Below are 20,464 nucleotides of genomic sequence, written 5' to 3' on the forward strand. Positions count from 1 at the left end.
GCGGATTTGTAAATTTTATGATACCCTGCTGACAGAAATTCTGAAGATGGAAGCTTATCAGTGAATCGATAGTCTGCAGATTTGTAAGTTATATGATAGTCCACTGACACTTCCAAAGATGGAAGATTCTGAACTTCTGCAGGAAGTGAGACTTACGTTTTTCGTTTTGGCTGCTGATTGTAAATTTTATGACAAATTGTTGAGTGCCGACTTTTCTGATCGTGCACAACTGAACGTGAAGTTTATAAAATCAAAAACATATAGAGTAGCTTCTCGTGTTCTTGATTCATCAGTTGAAGGTTGAGGATAAAAAAGAGTACACGTTTTTGCAGAAGAAACCAGTAGTAAATAAATTCAGTCGTCTAATACAAATATGTCGACATTGGAACGTGGGAATCGCCACAGCATAGCATGATCATTGGCAATTCAGAGTTTGCACCACAGCTCGAGACAGGTTTATACCTGTAATTCATCTGTCGACAACCTCTCGTTGCACCACGCATAGGATGATCTACTAAAACATTCTTTGAGCAAAGATCCGGTTACACCTTGATGCTGGTGAGAATTTTATATGCGCAAAACTATGACCCTACGCAACCAAAGAAAAATGAAAATATTGTAGCATTTTGTTGTGATACAGCGTTTGAGAATCCACGTCTCACATTTTAATATCAAATTTAAAATCTTCGATCTTCACCGTGGATATACAGCAGCCAGCGTACACCCAAGAGGAAGATCACACGCTCATTCATAGAGGATGTATTCATATCACATGGTCTTCATGGACGATGGATGGGTGGTTGATGGCTGACTGGAGTACTGAACACACCCTACAAAATGAAATACATATCAACAAATATTTCTTATTTCCTTTTGAAGTGAAAGCAACACAACTCAATACGCGTGGCTTCACAATGAGCCATAGAGAAACAGAGAAAGTGTACCTGTTGCTTGGAGGGGGAAAAAATCCTTTCGCTGGCATGTCCCCATCAGGAGGGCGGGGGGCAATCTTGGAAAACAACAACACATGTTCTCCAATGTTCTGATAAGGTTCTCGTGTATAAGTTAACTTCGATGCTTATATTATTTTCTCAAAAAGCTAGGCCTGAAAGTAAATACCATGATGCAATTCTAGTGAGTGGCATATTACTGCCTCATCTGGTCATCCCACATGAAGTGCCGCAGATTACAGGAATCAAACTGGGTTTGCGAATGTGAAATGCGCACTACTTCTAAGTTCTAACTGTTCACTTTCATGGGAAAGGAACTACATTTTTGGTCGAAAGTCAGAAATTAACATGTGCCCAAGTAATGGTTGAAATACAAGAATTACCAGCCATATACTGAAACAGTTCACCACACTTCATTGCAGCAGCAACTTTGATTGTTATCCCCATCCAGTCTTGGCTACTTTTCAAAGTGATCCCAATCATGATTCCCCCTGGCTTGCTTGGTAAGTGACAGATAAAAGGCGTTGCTGATGCTAGTGGTCCGGATTGACAAAATGAAGGCCATTACAGGCACAACTTGCCACCGCCTAGATCCAAAATAAAATCAGCCATCTCTCCCATATTGGAAGAGTCATCTGTCCAGAGAGAAAAAAACACAAGTACTTCAAGCAAAGAATGAAAGGTTATTGTGCAATTTACTTCAATAAGAAGCTATCATGAGATTTGCCTACATTCTCAGGTTTATTATACAATCATTATCAAGCTACCAGCTTCTGCCAGACGTGTTCCAATTGGAACTTTTGAATGCCACGAAAACAGAAAAAACATAGGGGACTACTGAAAAGATATCAGTTAGGCCTCAAGTGGAAGAATATGATGAAGATAAGCCATACTGATATCTTAAGTAAAAAAATGTATAAATTGAGATGGAATTAAGGAGAATGACTTAACAGAATGATTTGCGAGACTACTGAAAAATTGCATTACATGATATTTTATCTGATACTAACAAAAATACAGCTCTCCGTATTAATTGAAATGACCATACTCTAACGATATACTCCCTCCATCCTAAAATGGATGTCTCACCTTTATCAAAATATCATGTATTTAGACATGTTTTAGTGTGTAGGTACATGCAAATTTAGACAAAGTTGAGACATCCTTTTGTGGACGGAGGGAGTATTTGATATCCACTCTGCCCTGTGAGGCCATCACATAGAAGGTTAAAAAAGTGCAATGCCTTAGGTAAGCACTAAGCACTGGAGGAAATCAAACTAGCAAAACAACCAAAGAAATTGTTCAATAATAGGAACCTGCGCATATCTACCGGCATATTCCAGCAATGATTCTATCTGTTTCTTCATTAGCCTCAAAACCATCTTTATTCATGCGATCAAGTAAATCTGACACTGGCTGTCCTGCATGAACATATGTCTTCAGTAAACCATGGTAAACCTCCCTTGTCAAAGGTACCAAACTCCGCAGCTGGCTTGCTATTTCCTCAGCTGCTTTAATATTCTTTTGCTCCGTGAAATATTCCAGACTCATTAGCACATTTGTCTGGTCAGGTTCCCATCCAAAAGTTGCGGAAGCAAGAGCTTTCCTTGTCATATCCACCGCCTTTGACACCTGGCCATCCTTGAAAAACCCACCAGCCAGTTTATACCAAGTATTAGCGTAAGGTGTCCTCCCTTTGGCGATGGCTTCATCCACGAGAGCTTCTGCTTTCTCCATAAGGCCATTTGCACAGTAGCCATTTAGCAGTAGGTTAGTTAACCGGATATCATGGTGAACATGCCTACTTTCCCACTCTCTGAAGGCTTTCTCAGCTCCATCGATGTCATTCATCTTAAGCAGCACACTTATCCTGCACATATACATCGAGTTGCATGTCGGCACTTTGGACTTATAGGCATTCCAAATGCGGTCCACCTCACTACTCATTCCCAAATCAGCACACATAGAAAGCAAGAACCCGTATGCAACCCTGCCATTCTTCGGACTAATCCGCTTTTCAGATTCCTCAACAGCCTGCAGGGCCCTTCCTTGGAGCCCGGCTTTCATGAAAAGCCTGGCTACACTGGCATGTGAATGCCAACTCAGCATCTTCGGATCGGACTTCTCTAGAAGTTCCTCAACCCGATTGAGATCTTCAGCAGCTGCATACACCTTCAACAGAGTGTCGACAGTGAATACATCAGGCTTGATGCCACTCTCCTCCATAGCCTTGTACATGGTGCGCACCCTCTCAACCTGCCCGAGCTCCAAGTAAAGCTTCATCATCACATTGTAAGGATATGAACTCATCATCCCCATCTTCTGCATCTCCGCAAAGAGCTTTTCAGCCTCGTCGACGGACTTGGCCTCCGCATAGCATTTCAGGAGGGAGCCGTAGCACTGAGGTTTCTTGAGCTGAACTGACAAGCCCCCGAAGTAGGCCACGGCACTCTGGAGGCCGTGCACCTTGGTGAGCAGCTCCAGCCGGTAGGCGACGTCGCCGGGCGACAGGGGGAAGTGCCGCCGGTCGGTCATCCACAGGGACAGCTGCAAGAGCACAACGAATCAGCAAAAGCGAGGTGCACGCACACAGAGTGTTCGCTTCGGGGTTAGGGTGATTGAGACCTCAAGCGCGTGGGAGAAGCGGCGGCGGAGGACGAGCTTCTTGATGATAGCCTGGAGGTCGTGCTTCTCGACGGGGCGGCCCTCGGCGACGGCCCATTGCTCCAGCACGGGGGTCAGCGGGATGCGCGGGATCACTGCGGCAGCGACCCGTAGATACAGGGTGTCGGCCCGCGGCTGCGGTGGTGGATGGGGAGGGGAGGCGGCGGCCTCGGCGGCCGTGGAGAGGCGTCGGAGCAGGCCGACGCGAGGAGGAAGGAGGCGGTGCATGGTGGCGCGGGCGCTCCGGCGGTTTGGTGCGGGCGGCGGAGTGTGAGGGTTTGGGGAAAGGGGATTGGGCTGTTAAATGGGCTTTTCTGTCCTTGATGCCATTCCTCGAAAGGTGACAGCTGAAATGAATGAATCTTTGAATCTGTCTTATACTGATGAGGAAATTAGAGGGACCGGATGTTTTTCCGGCACTCTTCTACCAGACGCGTTGGGAATTTCTCAAAATTGAGATTTGCACTGCTGTACGGAGTTTCTTATCAGGTGATCCTATTCCTGAAGGTTTTTGCGACTCGGTTGTGGTTCTTATTCCAAAGACCACAAATCCTCAGGTGTTGAAGAACTTTCGCCCCATCAGTTTATGTAATGTAGTGTACAAGATTGCTTCAAAGGTGCTGGCCAATCGTTTGAAACTTGTCTTACCGGATGTTGTGTCTGAAAATCAAAGTGCTTTTATCCCTGGTAGATTGATGACCGATAATGCACTGATTGCTTTTGAGTGTCTTCATACTATCAGGAAACAACATGCAAAGAGGCCTTTTTCGCTCTAAAGATCGACATGATGAAGGCATATGATCGAGTAGAGTGGAATTATTTACGCGGGTGTCTTGCCGAATTGGGTTTCACTGAGACATGGATAGACTCAGTTATGAGATGTGTCACCTCGGTAAGGTATGCAGTTCGTGTAAATGGTGAACTAACCGATCCAGTGGTGCCTACAAGAGGCATTCGTCAGGGTGACCCCATCAGCCCCTATCTTTTTCTTCTATGCACGGAAGGTCTGTCGTGTCTTCTGCAAAAACAGGAGGTCCAGGGTGAACTACAAGGAATTAAAAATGGTCGATTTGGTCCTTCTATATCTCATCTACTGTTTGCGGACGATAGTATTTTCTTTGTCAGAAGTGATAAGAAAAGTGTTGATGTGTTACACCGGACTCTGAATCTGTATTGTGAGGGATCAGGACAGAAAGTTAATTTGGATAAATCCACAATTTTCTTTGGGAACGGCTGCCAAGAGGAAGTCAAGATTGAAGTCAAACAAAAGCTTGGTGTAACGAATCTCTTCAAGACTCGTATCTCGGTATGCCTAATCAGATTGGACGCTCTCCCATTGCCACGTTCAGATATCTCTTTGATCGGATGTGGAGACGGATCAACGGATTGTCGGATCGGCCGCTTTCTAGGAAAGGTAATGAGGTGATGCCCAAGGTTGTTATCCAGACGATCCCTACATATGTTATGAGCTGTTTTGAATTACCAGTGGCTATTTGCGAATAGCTAATCAGTGGTGGGGTTTTAAAGATGGTAGAAGGAAAATGCATTGGCGTTCTTGGAGTTGGCTATCTACACCTAAAAATCTAGGTGGGATGGGCTTTCGTGACCTGGAATTATTCAACCAGGCGATGTTGGATCGGTAGTGTTGGCGTTTGCTTACGGATCCTTCTTCTCTATGCGCGAGGGTGTTAAAAGGAAGGTACTTCCCGAACTGTGATTTTTGGTCTGCTTCCTGTCCTCGCTCGGCATCCTATACTTGGTGCAATATTTTGCATGGAAGGGATTTGGTGAAAAGAGGTGCTCTATGGAGGATTGGTAATGGCTTATCGATCAATATCATGAAGGACTACTGGATCCCTGGCACGATCCTTGTGCACTAAGTTCTCTGACTCCTCTTTGTGATAATCTGAAGGTAGCATCCTTGTTTGCTGCTGATGGGTACTCATGGGATGTGGACCACGTCAAATCTTGGTTTGCAGAGGATGTGGCTTTGCAGATTTTACAGCTGCCAATTAGCCGTCACCGCGATGAAGATTTCCTCTTGTGGCCGCATACCAGACACGGTGGTTATTCCGTTCGATCGGCTTATAGTCTGGCCCGTCATGAAGCTGTCCATGTGGAATGTAGCCGCCAGGGCCGGGGCATGTCTTCGGAGGTCGGCGATGAGGAGAAAATCTGGAAGGCATTGTGGGCTATTCAGGCGCCAGCGAAAATGCATATCACTCTTTGGCTTTTCGCTCATAATTGTCTACCAAGTGGTCAGCAATTCCAGAGACGGCATGTGCCCTCTTCAACGGCGTGTATAGATTGCTCTGTTGAAGAAAACGTCAAACGTGCTTTGTTGTTTTGCCCCTTTGCTCGTGCAGTTTGGGATGGTGTGAAGGGACACATTGGAATCCAGCTCAATCGTAGGAGTTTCACCTCCCCTAAATTGTGGCTTTTCGACTTTCTGGCTCGATGCACTAAAGAACAAGCCACTACTCTCGTTGTGACGTTCTGGCATGATGGGACACGAGGAACAAGCTGCGAGAAAAAGGCGGTGTTGTTAATCCATAGGGGTGGCCAGAAGGGTGATTGCCTATGTCGATATGATTCAGACACATATGTACCAGTCTTGTACCAGCCCCAGGTGGGAGACCTCTTCAGCAGCATCTTGGTCTCCGCCAATGGAAGGTACTCTGATGATTAATGTCGACGCGGCTTTGTTCTCTTCCTCCCAAAGTATGGGGGTTGGAATTGTGGTGCGCGATCACTCTGGGGATTGCATAGCAGCATGATGCGACAAGTTCCCAAATGTCACAGTCCCAGAGATAGCGAAAGCAATGGCGATCAGGTGCGCTCTCTCCTTTGCGAGAGGGGAAGGTTTTGACAACTTTATTTGCGCAACTAATTGTCTTTCGGTGGTCCAGCGTGTGAATTCGCCTGGGAAGGACCGATCGGCTTGTGGGTTTGTGATCGAAGATATCAAGAGGCTGCTCTCTTCTTTCCAATCTAGTTCCACTCATGTTTACCGCTCGCAGAATGTTGCAGCGCATGTTTTAGCTTATTCTGTTGATCACTCAAAAAAATCTGGATTGTAGGGCATAAATTTTTGTGTTTTGCCACTTTTTTGGGCATCAAATTTTGGGCAGCAATTAGATGATGTAAAATAGGATCACTCAAACATGTAATCCAACGGTGAAGAGTGCTCGGAAGTGGCAATTGGCGATTGGGCTGCGAGCGGCTGAATATTTGTTTTAGAGCTCATTGTAAAACTAGCTTTGGTGCCTTATATTTACATCAGCAAAAACAAATTTTAGGGCGTGTTGTAAAAAAAAAATAGGCCTTGTTTTTTTTGGGTTTGGGCATCTATTGGAGACTGTTTTTTGCCCAATGTGTTTCTTTTTTTGTTGGAGATACTCTTATGCATGGTTGATCTAAAGATTTTTTGAATTTTCAAAAGAACAAATTTAGTTTGCTAAACCTATCTAATACAAATATTGGGTACAGAAGAAGAGAAAAAAGTGTAATGTTTCGAAAATCGAAATGGCTGCACAAGGTTAAAAGAAAGATATCTTAAGATAACACAATGAACTTCCATGCCATGAATAATTTCAAAAAAAAAAACGTAGTATTTTTTACTCCCCCGTCAGAGGGAGTGCCTAGATTTTTAGGATTAGTTTATTGTTGCTTAAAACTTTTATAATCAGATGTAGAAATCGAGAAAACGGGCTAACCTAATAAACATAGTCAGATAGGATAAGGCCCTCCACAGTGTTGCCGGTGCCCAGTTTCTCAAAAGGTTGACATGTCACCACCGATGCCCAATATAATTTTTGTGGCACCGGCTGCACAACGGAGGGCACCGCATGGCTGATCCCACATTGATAAAATATACATTGAGCTGAACTGATCATAGGGAAAAGCTGTACCTCTTGCATGCATAGAGGGAATGCTTGTCGTGCTGGCATAGGAAAGAATAATATTTTAATCCTACCTGAGTTTGGGCATCGGTTACTCTACGTGCTCCGATCCTTGAAATTTTTGTTGGGGCACCGGCTCCACAACGTGAGGGCACCGATGATTGATGCCCAAACTGGTTTGGGCACCGAAAAATCACAACGTTGTGGAAGGCCCAAGTGATGTCGTAATTCACTCCCAAGCACAAGCAAGACGATGGAATCCTGGCGAGTTGTACACTTTGACCCTATGTCGCCAATGCCACCATACAACCCCACTCAAAAAACCTAGACCTGCCCTTATTTACAGGCCTGACACAAGTTGCCAAGGTTCCCCTCACCCACCGCTGAAGTGGAAGGGAACCCGTTTCTCTGCTGTGTTGTGTAGGAGAGGACGAGAGCAGAACTTTTGTCTTGGATTATGGCCACTGAAATTTATGAGCACATAAACAGATTTACAGAACCTGGCTCTGACAGGGACTTCAAATTTTCCCTTTCATCTGATGATTGGCCTTAAACCGGGTTCACAGAAGTCATAGAAAAGCAAGCAGCGTGGAGATATAGACAAAGCACAAAGTGATCATGATTTCACTATCTATTATGCACTGTTCAAAAACTAGGCCGATTCAGCGATTACTAGGCCGATTAATCGCTACTAGGGGTCTGACCGTGTCGATTATCATTAATCGCTTGTGTTAATCCTTTAGCCCGATTAATCATACTGAAAGTCCGATTACTAGGTATGTTCCCGATTAACTACTACACTTGGACAAAAAAGTTACAAAATTTTCAATGCATATTGCTAGTACAGGCGCTACCCCTTCCCAATAAAGTAGGTTTTGCGAAGCTCCCGCTTGATTGCAGCCTCCAGCAGCTCGATTTCCACTATCGCCAACTAGTTACTTGCCCTCCTAGACCAGTTGCTCGCAGTTGCCCACACCTCATATACAGGAGCTCGTGCAGGAGCTCGAGGATTCCTTCAAAAGGTTAGGTAGTTGAGGTGTAAGAGGGGTCGTACCCTAGGTAGGTGGTGGGAGAAGATAAACTTCAGATGTGAGAGGAGAAGAAGTGGAAGGAAGGAACGCGACTTCGGCTAGTGGATCGCTGATGCGCTCGTGACCTTGAAGATTAGGTCACGGAGGAGAAGAGTACATGTTTTCTGAGATTTTAGGCTCTAGACAAGTAGGGACAGGCATATAGAGGCTTATATACTATTATTTTTCTTATATAAACTATTTTTAAGTGCTAATTTGTGTATGTTGCACCGATTAATAGCCGACCGATTAAATCAGTTAATTGTCCGAATTCCGATTAATCGCTGCTCCCAAGCCGACCGAGCAGTTAACGATTACCGATTTCCTTAACATTGCTATTATGCCACTTTTCTCTTCCTAAACAAAACAAAAAAGAAATTCTACTCTACTGCTTAGCTACGGTGGTGAGTCTTGGTGACCGGACGGGCTCTCAGCAGCTGAATTAGCTTCTCCGATCTCCCACCTGGAGCAGCCTCACCTGACGATTTACCGCCTACATCCTGCATTACCAACACAAGTTACAAATTCGTAGACCCCAAATCCAAGCACATTCATATAGAGGTTGTGAGAAAGATGTACCGCTGCCCTCTTCGCATCCACGGCAACATCCATGTTGGGCCCGGTGAACTCTTTTAGCATCATGGCCGATACCGGCAGCAACCTCCTGCTTTTACGAAACCACACCCACAGGTTGTTGTAAAAATGTTTACTATCAAGCTGATTCCTACAAGCAAGCATCTCCTCTTGCAGTAACTACACTCACTCACCTTGTACTTCTCTTTGTCTTGCTAGGCTGGGAAGCAGAAAGGTCCTCTTTTTTATCTGTGATTCCTTCTGCCTGATGGTCCTCCTTTTTATCTTTAATTACTTGTGATGGACAGTTCTCTTTCTCATCTGTAGTTCCTTCGGCATGCAGATGCTTCATTTCTGTTCAAAGATCAGGTAATTTCTTAAACAAAGTGCATCATTACCAACAACAATAACAGGCATAAGAAACAACTTTGAACCTTTTACATCAACACCATGTTGACTATCCTCCAGTTTGCTTAACTCTTCTTCACTTTGTTCCATGGGACCACAACCATGTGCGGACAGGCTGGCATGTTCACGCTTTATACATGGAAGTATATGATGATCTGCAGAAATGGTACTTGTATTTCAGTTATTGTCGAGCAGTTTAAGAGCTGTCATGCAAAGTGGAGATTCAGTTTGCGCACCATTATAATATATGATTTCTAATTCCCGTGGATGTTAGCATGTTAAATTATTCAGCAAGAAGAAAAACCAGAGAAATATAACCAACCTGTAAAGCTTTGATCAGATGGATGATCCAAATGACTGGTTGCATGTGTTACAGCACCATCATGCACAGATGCTTGTTCAGAAAACCTCTCAGAATTATCCAATTTCTTATCAACCATTTGTCCCATTATCTGAAATAAGAGGCTAAGAAGGTTAAAAAAATGTTTTCCCAGTTGTATTGCGAGCATATGTACTACCTCTGTCGATAAAAGGATGTCAAAATTTTGTCTAAATTCAAATGCATCTAGACACTTTTTAGTGTATAGATACATCTAAATTTAGAGAAACCTTCGACACCTTTTAATAGACGGAGGGAGTAGTATTATTAATTGTGCTCCATCAACCATCCTTCGAATTTCTCAGCACAAGAGCTATGCTTAATGCAACACGAAACAACTTCTACATACAATAGAAAGTGAAAGAAAATTGTTCACCTCAGTACTTTCCTTTTGGACATTGCACTTGGGAACAAACGCATCAGAAGTACACGGTTCCTCTGTCTAGAAAATATGAGGATATTGTCTATCAGTACAAGATTCGGCGACTTTACTTGACACTAGGTAGCATCACAATGGTGAACTATGTGGTCATAAGGGAGTGCAGAAAGTCAAAGGATAACTATCAAACCTTCAGAGATCTCGAGTTCAACTCTTGATCCTCTATCAAGTTAGTAACAGAGGTATCACAGTCAACGAACTTCCCTGTTATAAAAAATGGATTCAGAACCCAAACAACCATTTGATGGTATGGAGCAGGACGCGTTTGTTGTGAACATACAAACCTTTCTTGTCAGAATTAGCTGAAGATTTTTCAGAATCGTAACATGTGAATTCTTCTGAGACCTCTTCTACTACTAACTCAGTGCCCAACTGTAGAACAAACAAAAGCATATTTAACTATTGTTTGGAATAGCAGAAAACTACCCAACCCTACCTCCAGTTTCCAAGTCATATATCATGAAAACACAAGGCACTAAATAAACAGTAAAAGTCAGGTACTATAAGTTGAAGTCTCCTTAACTTACATGGAAATCATCAAATGCAACGTCACTGGATCCCAGGTCAGTTTGATTAGATTGAGAAGCCGAGCTTAGATCAGCTTGACCAGGGGATACAGCATCATTTTGCTCCAAATGGGTATCTTCAGCAACTGGAAGCTTCTCATGTGAACAAGACTTCAGGTCATTCAACTCCTTTTTCAGCTCTCTAATTTGGATGTCTTTCTCACTGAGCAATTCTTTCATGCTTCTAGCAGCGCTCTCGGATTCCTAATAAAATACATGGATAGAGGCGAATTAGAAAGGAAGTTTATCAGAAGAATTTGCCAATTTACTTAACAACTATAAACAATCACAAAACATCAGGATTGCTACGTTTACAATAATGAGTTGTACAAGAAGTAGATTGCATCAGTATGCTGACTATATTAGCCCTCCACAGAGATTACCATACTAAAGAGCTTCAGCAAACTAAACATACATAAGAAACAAAATCTACTGCAGATTACCATAAGTTTTTGTTTTGAAACAGCCCATAGGGCCCTGAAAAGGTTCTTCATTATTTGTTCATTTCGGGACACTCTTTGCAGCTCTGAATTGAGAAATTCATCTGTAGGCATACATGAAAAAGAAATAATATTAGATGAATGTCGCGATAAGAGTTACTTATTAATATACTGATTGCTGAAGACATGTTGATGTATATTATACAAACAATGTGGTTTGCAATCAAAAGTACGATTCAAGAACCAGGATCAGAACTAAGACATAAAGGCCAACAATATCATCAGCTCCGCGATCTTAGTCAAAACCAAATGCATGAGATGAGCCATTGAAACAAATCAAATAATGGTGAGGGTAAAGAGAACCTCTTTCAGAAAGTTTAATTTCGTCAGATTTATCAACGCTGCCCTTTCCTTCAGCCTGCAGAACATAACACAGCAGATGGTTCATTCAAAAACTCCAACTAAGATATGAAATGTTCCATGTTTCTACTAGAGTCCAGAGATCATGAATCAGAAATAATAGTTGTAAACTAAAACATGATGGGATATTTGAGACAAGGGCACTCAATAGAATATTTGGCCCTTTGAGTCCTTACTTAGTATAGGTTTCTGAACTTAACACTAAAAATTGGCACATTGATCATTCAAGATATAGCACTCCATTCTATGGAAACAAGAGTAGTTGTTTTGAACCATATCATATGGGAGATGTTATTGGTCAAATAAATATGATCAACATGGAAGAAAACAATAAACATTTAGTTCATAGAGGGACTAGGCTAAGATATTTAAAGATTTGTCCAAAACAAAACTGTGAAATCAACATGCACCACAACCAAACATCTCAAGATCGCAGTAATTAATGGAGGCTCTGCACAGTACAGAAGTTAAATGGGCTGAAATCACTAGAAAATTAACAGCAATTTGTACCGTAAGAGCTTCAGGCTTATGAACTTTTCTTCTTTTCTTGTTTTCTTGGCAGATCAAGGAAACACTGCTTCTCTTTGGGAAGCCAAGTCAGAAGAATCGTCAAGGCTGGTGTATCTGAAAAGATAACATGAAATAAAATGAATAATGAACAAGGATTACGAGTCGACAAGTCGAGCCGAGTCATCAGGGTACCGACTCATGGACTGGTCGTGACTAGTCTAGACTACTGCTGGACTAGTTGACATGTACTTCAGCAGTAGCTAGTACATATATGGCAACCAGGTAGGAGCAAAACCAGCAGAGGGAGGGCGTCACAATGCTTCTGGCCGCCGCCAATCAAGCCTGGAAATAGCTAGTGTTCTAACTTTCCATCCCGCGGGCCGAGAGCCTCACTTATTCATGCCAAAATTGAGTCAATCGACTCAAATACTAAGACTAATCTAGATTAGTCTATGACTAGTCGCTTGACCGCTCAACTCTACAAACAGTCGAGTCGAGCAAGCTAGTCGACAGTCAAGTTAAGACTCATAGACTAGTCAAGCAACTAGTCTAGATTAGTCGTTACTCATAATCCATGATAATGAATGAATGATATAAATGCATGTGTGTATCAATGTTTTCTGGCGAATGCAACAGAATGACCAACATAAACTTAAGCAACACTAAGCACTTTAAGTTTTGTCTTAAGAGCAAGCACATTCTTGAAAAGCATCCCATTGGACTAGGTAATTAATACTATGCCTTTTTCATCTAGCTTTCATTTTTTGTTTAGAGAAAATAGGGACTCAAATTCAGGTCCTTGAGGACTTGAGCCCAGGGATGGTGGGATTGTACATCCACTTCCCCACCTAAGAAAGCTAGGCTCACTTCCTTCATCACATTTCCTTTCATTTGGCGCTTCTTCCTATGACCCTATAGATCAGAAGCCTCTCTTGCATAACATACTCCCTCAGTTCACTATTATAAGATGTTCTAGATAATTCAATGTGGACTAGATACAGACCGAAATGAGTGAACCTACACACTGAAACGCATCTAGATACATGCATTTTCGAAAAAACCTAAAGCATCTTATAATAATGAACAGAGGGTGTAATACTGAAGTATCATATTTCCAAATAGTAAGGCTCACTCTGACATTGGGAGGAACAGAATTTAGAAATGACAAAAGAAGCTCATGTTCCCTGCCCCAGTCTCTCTTATATCCCCTCTTGCATTTGACAATTGAAAACAGGCCATACAAAAAATTGTTAAAAGGTCATGTCCTGAGCCCATGTGTTATTTGTTCCTAATTTCTTGCAATGAAACTTTTATGATTTTTGTCTTCTTACACCTCTTTCTCTAATTCCATAAAATAAAAATTATGCATTTCTATAAGCGACATATTAATAAACAAATATCTGTCAATGGCTCCATTCAAGGCTTAGATAGGACTTTTGCTCCTTGCATTCTTTTATCTAACCCTGATAGGAAATATGATAACTGTTACACTAGGACTGATCTGCGTAAACAAGACTAGGTTATAACTCTAATTAGTGAAGTAAGATGCATCACACTCCCATGTTTTCCTCCCCTTTCTTCTTAAGAAGATAATACACGTGGAGAATAAAAGAGCATTGTTCAGATAATAATACCTTATTTTCATGTAAGGAGATGCTTGTCTGAGCAAATATGATGTATCCGAATAATCATCATCTCCTTGTTTCACGTTCAAAATCTGAGAAACAATAGAAATGCTAATTAAAAATGTGAACTAATCAATAGACAATATACACTGTTGTAGACCTCAGAGTAATATTGCAAATGAGAACTGACAACTCTTTCAGCATACAAAATATAGACTGCAAATGACATGTGAAAATGTGCCTCGATTGAAAAGGTAACATTCAGTTATCCTTCACAATAGCCAATGACAGATGCACATCAACCTCACTGAAGTTATACTTTGGGACATTATAACAAATGCAAATAAAATAATTCTTTAGGAACTGCCTCATCCAAAATTAGCCCCAATACCGTTATCCATGGAACCATTATTCCTGTGTGGGGCATAACGAGTGCTCACACCAAACTCCTCACATGGAACTCCCACTTGTGAGCTCCCCTAGTCCTGCCTACTTTTTGAAGTGAATTTTAAAACATTCTTTATTGATAAAATGAAGTGTATTCAATAGAACATTCAAGTGTTCAAGAATGGCATTTCAGGAGCAGTTGATGTGAAAAGCAGATCATTTCAGGTCAGAGTGTCTTACAAGTGTCATTTTCTTCCTTCCTTCCAGATAATCTCTCAAGTACCTTGTCAACTATCAAAATGCAAAATATTTAGGACAAATAAAAAAGAGAATTACAAGTAAAAGTATGTGTTACAAACGTTGATGAATTGGATATTAATATTTAATATACCATTGAGTTCTTGAAATGTTTTTCCAAGGTTTTCTTCTGATTTTTCTGATGATCTAACAAAGCCTGCAGATGCCAGAGTTGAAAAAGGCAATCATTAGCAGGCAGGTACAATTCACTAAAATAGAAATAAGCAAAAAAAAAGTACATTATTTGGAAAGCAGCAGGTGCTGTGAAAAAGGAGGTACAAAAGACAAGGCAATTGGAAGTACCCTCAAACAGTTCCCAAAAACCATGGATGTGTTGTTGATGAAATTACTCTCTAACAACCTTGAACCCTGGAGGGAAAGATCAAATTAATGTAGACCAAGGATAATATCCAGTACAAGAAAAAGTGACATGACATGATTTCAGGATTGTTGCTATACAATACAGGTACTTAAAACAATGGTAGATTAACTGACCATATTTCCGGTGCTCTTTTTTCGCTCCGCGCCGGCAAGGTCTGCTATGGTCAGAACAGATCCACCAATTAGGTGCTCACTTTGTAGGTCATTATTTTTATGAGTAGCACGTACAGTGATAATGCACTGTGATCGGCTGCAACACAGTATGAAGTTAATCTTAATATGATCATATACAACTACAAAGATTGAGAAGAAAAACAAAAGGCACAGAGACTTAGAGAGGAAAGATAATGAAACAATAATGCCCATTATTCAGGACAAAGTGTTATTTTTTTTATTAAAGATCAGGTCAACGAATGTGTATAGAAAACATGCCTTGACTCGCTGTTAGCATTTGTTGCAGCTGTGCTACGCTTAAGCATACCACGTGAAACTAAGCTCTCAGCATCCATGAAATTTGAAATATCCACCTGCAAAGCAGCGAACAACTTATTGCATGACACTAAGAATATTAGTATTGATGTGCAATGCAAGTCAAATGGCATGTGTCTTTCCAAGACCCTATCTATCGGGTCCGAAATTAAGGCTAGTTACAGCAAGAAGTGCAAAATCCTTATAGGACAGGAAATAGGCATCTCATTCATCTTAATTCTGACCATCAAATTGAAATTATCAGGAAATTGCGGTCACAGAATTTGAACTAATGTCAGAGGAAACATATATATGTCCCCATCAGGAAAATTCAAATTTCAAAGTGATTATTTTGAAGGTACCTCTTTAAGACCTTTAATTATAGATGACTGCTGGAGGACAAGGTCAGTTGCATCAGACAGTAGGTCGAGAATCCTTTCTGCTTTTCCTTCAGAAAGTATCTCAAACATTGACAAGCAAAACGATCTGGAAGTATGAAATGGAACTCGTTAAGAGATAGTAGCAGTTGCAATGAAATTTAAAGCATCCACCACAGCTACAAAATCTAGCGAGGATTTGCATTTTTGCAGATCGTGAGAGATATTTGAGAAAGGATGGGCAAGGGTACCATATTATTACATAGAAACCAAGGTCCACTTATATGCATGAATTGAAAGGGACAAGTTTGTGGTTAAAATCCAGAAATGTACTTTCTTATGATTTAGAAATTAGAGACTTGCATGTTTAAATAATTTTATAAACCATTGTATATTTAGATTCGAGATGCATCATTTTTCCTCAATCCTAGCAGACCCGCGATTACTATATGCAGCTTATACATAACTAACTGTACTAATTTGGTAGTAAAAACACCAAAACAGGTGTACCTTGTCGGTTGATTGCCAACATCGCTTTCATCTGCCGTATTGAAGATCTTCTGTAGCGTGAGAGGTACAATACCAGGATGTCTTGCAGTGCCAAAGACGGTATGCGTCTTCCCAGACCCAGTCGGACCCATTGCAACCAGGAGGCCACTCTTTCCTCCCAAAAAGTCATCCACAAGCGGATTCATCACTTGACTGAAGAGGTCATGCTGCATGGAGTTGAGGGAAATTAAATAGCATTCAATAAATGTATTGGCAGAGAGGGGACCAAGATCATCAAAATAACAGCCCGGTAAACAGAGATGTCTGTTCTAGAATAAATGGTCCTGTACAACTAATACAACCTTGCAGTGAATAATAAGCAGTATATTGTAAGGACACTGAACATCAAAATGCCTAGACGCAGATGCAGGTCAAACATGTTCTAATCCGGGCACTGGATCGAACATCGTAGGCCTTGTGGACAAATGCAGGTCGGAATGGACCTGATTTGTAAGGGTTTTGTTTTTGTACTTTTCTTGGGTATAGTAAGGGCTTCTTTGATTGACAGGATACGTATGGGAATTGTGTAGGATTTAGATCCTATAGGAATTTTTCCTACACTAGTTGTTTGATTCATAGGAACATATCCTATAGGAATTAATCATATAGGAATCTTGTAGTGCAAATCCTATAGGAATAAAACATTAGGTCATACCTCATGGAAAATTTCCTTTGGCACAATCAAACACAACTCATCTTCTATAGGATTCAACTAGCCATGAAACTCAATCCTATGTTTTTCCTATTCCTATGATTTTCCTATCCTATGAACCAAAGGATCCCTAAGCGAGGATCATCGTCATCATTAGAAGATTGAATTTTTTGGAAGAGAATTCCGCCTGCCTTCCGGGTCGCTCACGCGGGCGACTCCGGAGGCGACAACCAAACCCTAGAAAACTACCCCCACTCCGGTGGTGGCGGCGCCCGGCCGCCAAAGGCGGGGGGTTGCGTGTGTGGCGCACCCCGACAGGGCTTCTTCGCACGGAGAGGTGACATCGCGCGGCTGCGAGGCGGCTTGGTGTAAAAGCAGCGGATGCGGGCTTCGGCGCGGCGGTGCGGCGCCAGGAGGTTGCGCGGCGTGCTGGCTGGTGGCGGTGGCGGCGCACCTGCTGGAGGCGGCGCCAGGGCCCGATCTGGGCCTGACCTAGGCCAGGCGGGCCACATCCATGCGAAGTCGCTGGCGGCGGGACCTGCTGGCTGCCCCTCCCGCTATCTCCGTCCTCCCACCGTCCTCCCGTCCGTCGCTGGTCAAGGTCGCCTGGCATGCGAGCCGTGGCGGCTGCTCTGCTATGCCCCGTTGAATCCCGGCGGCGGAAGCTGCGGGCCGGTGCGGCGATGGCCATTGTCCACGGTGGAGCGGTGCAGGCACTCGCCTGCTCGATGCGCTCCGGCGGTGGCTGTTGGCGCTGCACGGGTCAGTGCCCCCTCCTGCGAAGACAAGTTCCTAGGCTTCCCCCCTGCGTGAAGATCTTCTCCGGCGGCCTGCTTCGTCAATTCTGGTCTGCCCTGCATCGAATGGTCATCGGAGGTCCTCATTCTTGGGTCGGGGCGAAATCCCTGTGCGGCAGCAGCCTGCGCTGTCAGCGGCGAAGCCCGAGGGTGAGGTTACCTCCTTGGAGGCGTAGGGAGCGCAGCGCGAGCACTTCACCGACACTTGTACAGCAGTTCCTGCCGAAGCCCTGACTCCCACCTGCCAACTCTCTAGGCACAATGGGTGCGAGGTACGTCGGCCTAGGCAGTCATTGAGATGAAACGTCCCCGGAGGCGTCTTGCAACGGCGGTGTCGCTGCCCTGCTGCCCCGAGTCCCGTTGCCTCGCCATTCTTGGTTGGAGGCTAGGCTTGGCGAGGCCTAATGTCTTTGCGGTCTGTAGAGGGCACCTCCTTACCAAGTTGTAGTCGCTTGGTCAGGACGGTCGTGTGCGCGTGTGTTTGTGTCCCTCCTTCTAGAGGTTGTACCCCGGTGTCTTCATGTTCAATGAAATGAAACGCAAAATCTCTTCCGTTTTCTCGAAAAAAAGGGGGGGATTTCAATAATACCTGCGAGCAGTCGGGTGGCAGGACGGCGGAGAATCCGTCGAAGACCTCGGTGCGGCCGCGCTTGTGGTCGACGAGCTTGGACTGCGGGACGGTGAGGGCGACGGAGTTGGGGCCCGTGGCGACGAGGCAGACCCCGTCCCCGGCCTGCTTGGGTGGCTTCCTGGCCTGCTGCTCCTTGGCCTTGGGGCGACCGCCAGGCTTGCCGCCGCGCTCCCGCTCCGGGGCCGGGAGGGGGCGGATGCGGAGGTACACCTTCAGCCGTTCCTCCGCCGACTGCGACGAGGAGGAAAGCGCGATGGCGGTGGGGTTAGGAGGAGGAGGAGGGGGGATTGGAGAAATGCCGGCGTCGGCAGGGGGAGTGGGAGGAGGAGGGGGAGTAGGGGCAGTGCCGGCGTCGGCGGGGGGAGTGGGAGGAGGTGGGGGGGGGGGGGAAATGCCGGCGACGGTGGCTGCTGCTTCTTCGTCGAGGAGGCGTGAGAGTGGTTTGGATTTGGGTTTGGGTTTGGTGGATCGGGCCGGAGTCGGGGTCGGCGGCGGCCTGCCGAGGCGGGGAGGGTTCCGGCGGATGGTGGTCGGAGGCGGCGGAGAGGCCGTGGTCGAGGGCGGCTCGCCGCGGCGGTTACGGTTCCGGCGGGCGGTGGTCGGCGGCGGCGGTGAGGCAGCCATGATATCAGGGAGGGATTGGTTTAGGCTCCGAATGGAAAGGAATGGAGGCAGCGTGTTTGTGGGAAGGGGATTGGGATTGGGAGTTTGGAGTGGGAGTTCGTCAAGGGATTCGAATCGATTTCCCTCCACCGTCTTCTCGTTTCGAGTTTATTTTGGAATCTCAAAAACTGCACACAGAAACCCTGATTGAGCAAAAAATAAAACCAACCAAATTTTCTTTTTCTTAAACCCAAACCCAGAAAGAAACCCCTCCACAGCATGGATTCCTCTTCCCTCTTGGCCGCGGGGCGCCGCCCCGGCCGCGGGAGGCTCTTCCCCTGCAGATCCCGCTCCACAATCGGTGGTTCCTATATTAATATAGCGGGGAGAAAGCCTATTTTGAAGAGTCACCTTGCACCCGCATTAGGTCCATCCTCGTCGTTGCCGTCTCCGACACGGCCAGCCGTGTCATCAACGACTTCGGCTCGGAGCATGCTCCCCTCCTCCTCCTGCTCGACGTGCTCAAGGTTGAAGACAATGCACGAATCTTGGCACGATTCAACGGCTGTAGTTAGCTCTAAGAGCATCTCCGCCGGCGCGTCCCATATTGGTTTTGGGGAGCGGCGTGGTTTTTGGGCTCGCACCGGTGCGCCCCAAAAGGCGCCGGCTAGTTTTTGAGTCCAATAGAAACACCTGAATGGACATGGATGTCGCCTAGAGGGGGGTGAATAGGCGGTTTAAATTTTTTACGAGATGGGCTTAACAAATGCGGAATAAAATTAGTGTTTACTTTGTCAAGCCAAAATCCTATATTCTATGGTTCAACTGTGTGCACCAACAACTTATGCTAAGCAATAAAAATAACTATGTGATAGCAAGATATATAACTTCAAACACGATGGCTATCACAAAGTAAAGTGCGTAAGTAAAGAGCTCGGGTATAGAGATAATCGAGGCACGCGGGAGACGATGATTTAACCCGAAGTTCACACTCTTGCGAGTGCTAATCTCCGTTGAAGAGGTGTGGTGGCTTAGTGCTCCCGAACGCCACAAATGGCCTCACCTTGAGATGTGGTTGCTCGATGCACACCAACGCCACAAAGGCCTCACCCCAAGATGCGGTAATCACACCACACACCGAGCGCCACGAGGGCGCCTCACCTTATTCTTCGGTGACCCTCGCCACAAAAGCATAGGTCACGGTTCCACTAAGGGATTTCCTTCAAAGCGGAAACCGGGCCTACTGATACGTCTCCAACGTATCTATAATTTCTTATGTTCCATGCTAGTTTTATGACAATACCTACATGTTTTATTCATACTTTATATCATTTTTATGCATTTTCCGGTACTAACCTATTAACAAGATGCCGAAG

The 20,464-nt window shown here is 44.3% G+C and overlaps 1 protein-coding gene and 1 pseudogene across 1 annotated transcript; both read right to left on the minus strand.

Annotated features, from left to right (window-relative positions):
* Positions 1–537: 537 nt before the first annotated feature.
* LOC124647568 (pentatricopeptide repeat-containing protein At2g20710, mitochondrial-like) lies at positions 538–3,842 on the minus strand. Its single transcript, XM_047187489.1, has 4 exons — positions 3,576–3,842; positions 2,281–3,497; positions 945–1,585; positions 538–830 (listed from the first exon to the last, which is right to left on the minus strand). Exons 1-3 carry the CDS (start codon positions 3,840–3,842, stop codon positions 1,582–1,584), a joined length of 1,488 nt encoding a protein of 495 aa, XP_047043445.1. The 3' UTR covers positions 538–830; positions 945–1,581.
* Positions 3,843–8,934: 5,092 nt separating this feature from the next.
* LOC124708474 lies at positions 8,935–18,631 on the minus strand (annotated as a pseudogene).
* Positions 18,632–20,464: the final 1,833 nt, after the last annotated feature.

Source organism: Lolium rigidum, chromosome 4 (assembly GCF_022539505.1).
Source record: "Lolium rigidum isolate FL_2022 chromosome 4, APGP_CSIRO_Lrig_0.1, whole genome shotgun sequence".
NCBI classification, from domain to species: Eukaryota; Viridiplantae; Streptophyta; class Magnoliopsida; order Poales; family Poaceae; genus Lolium; species Lolium rigidum.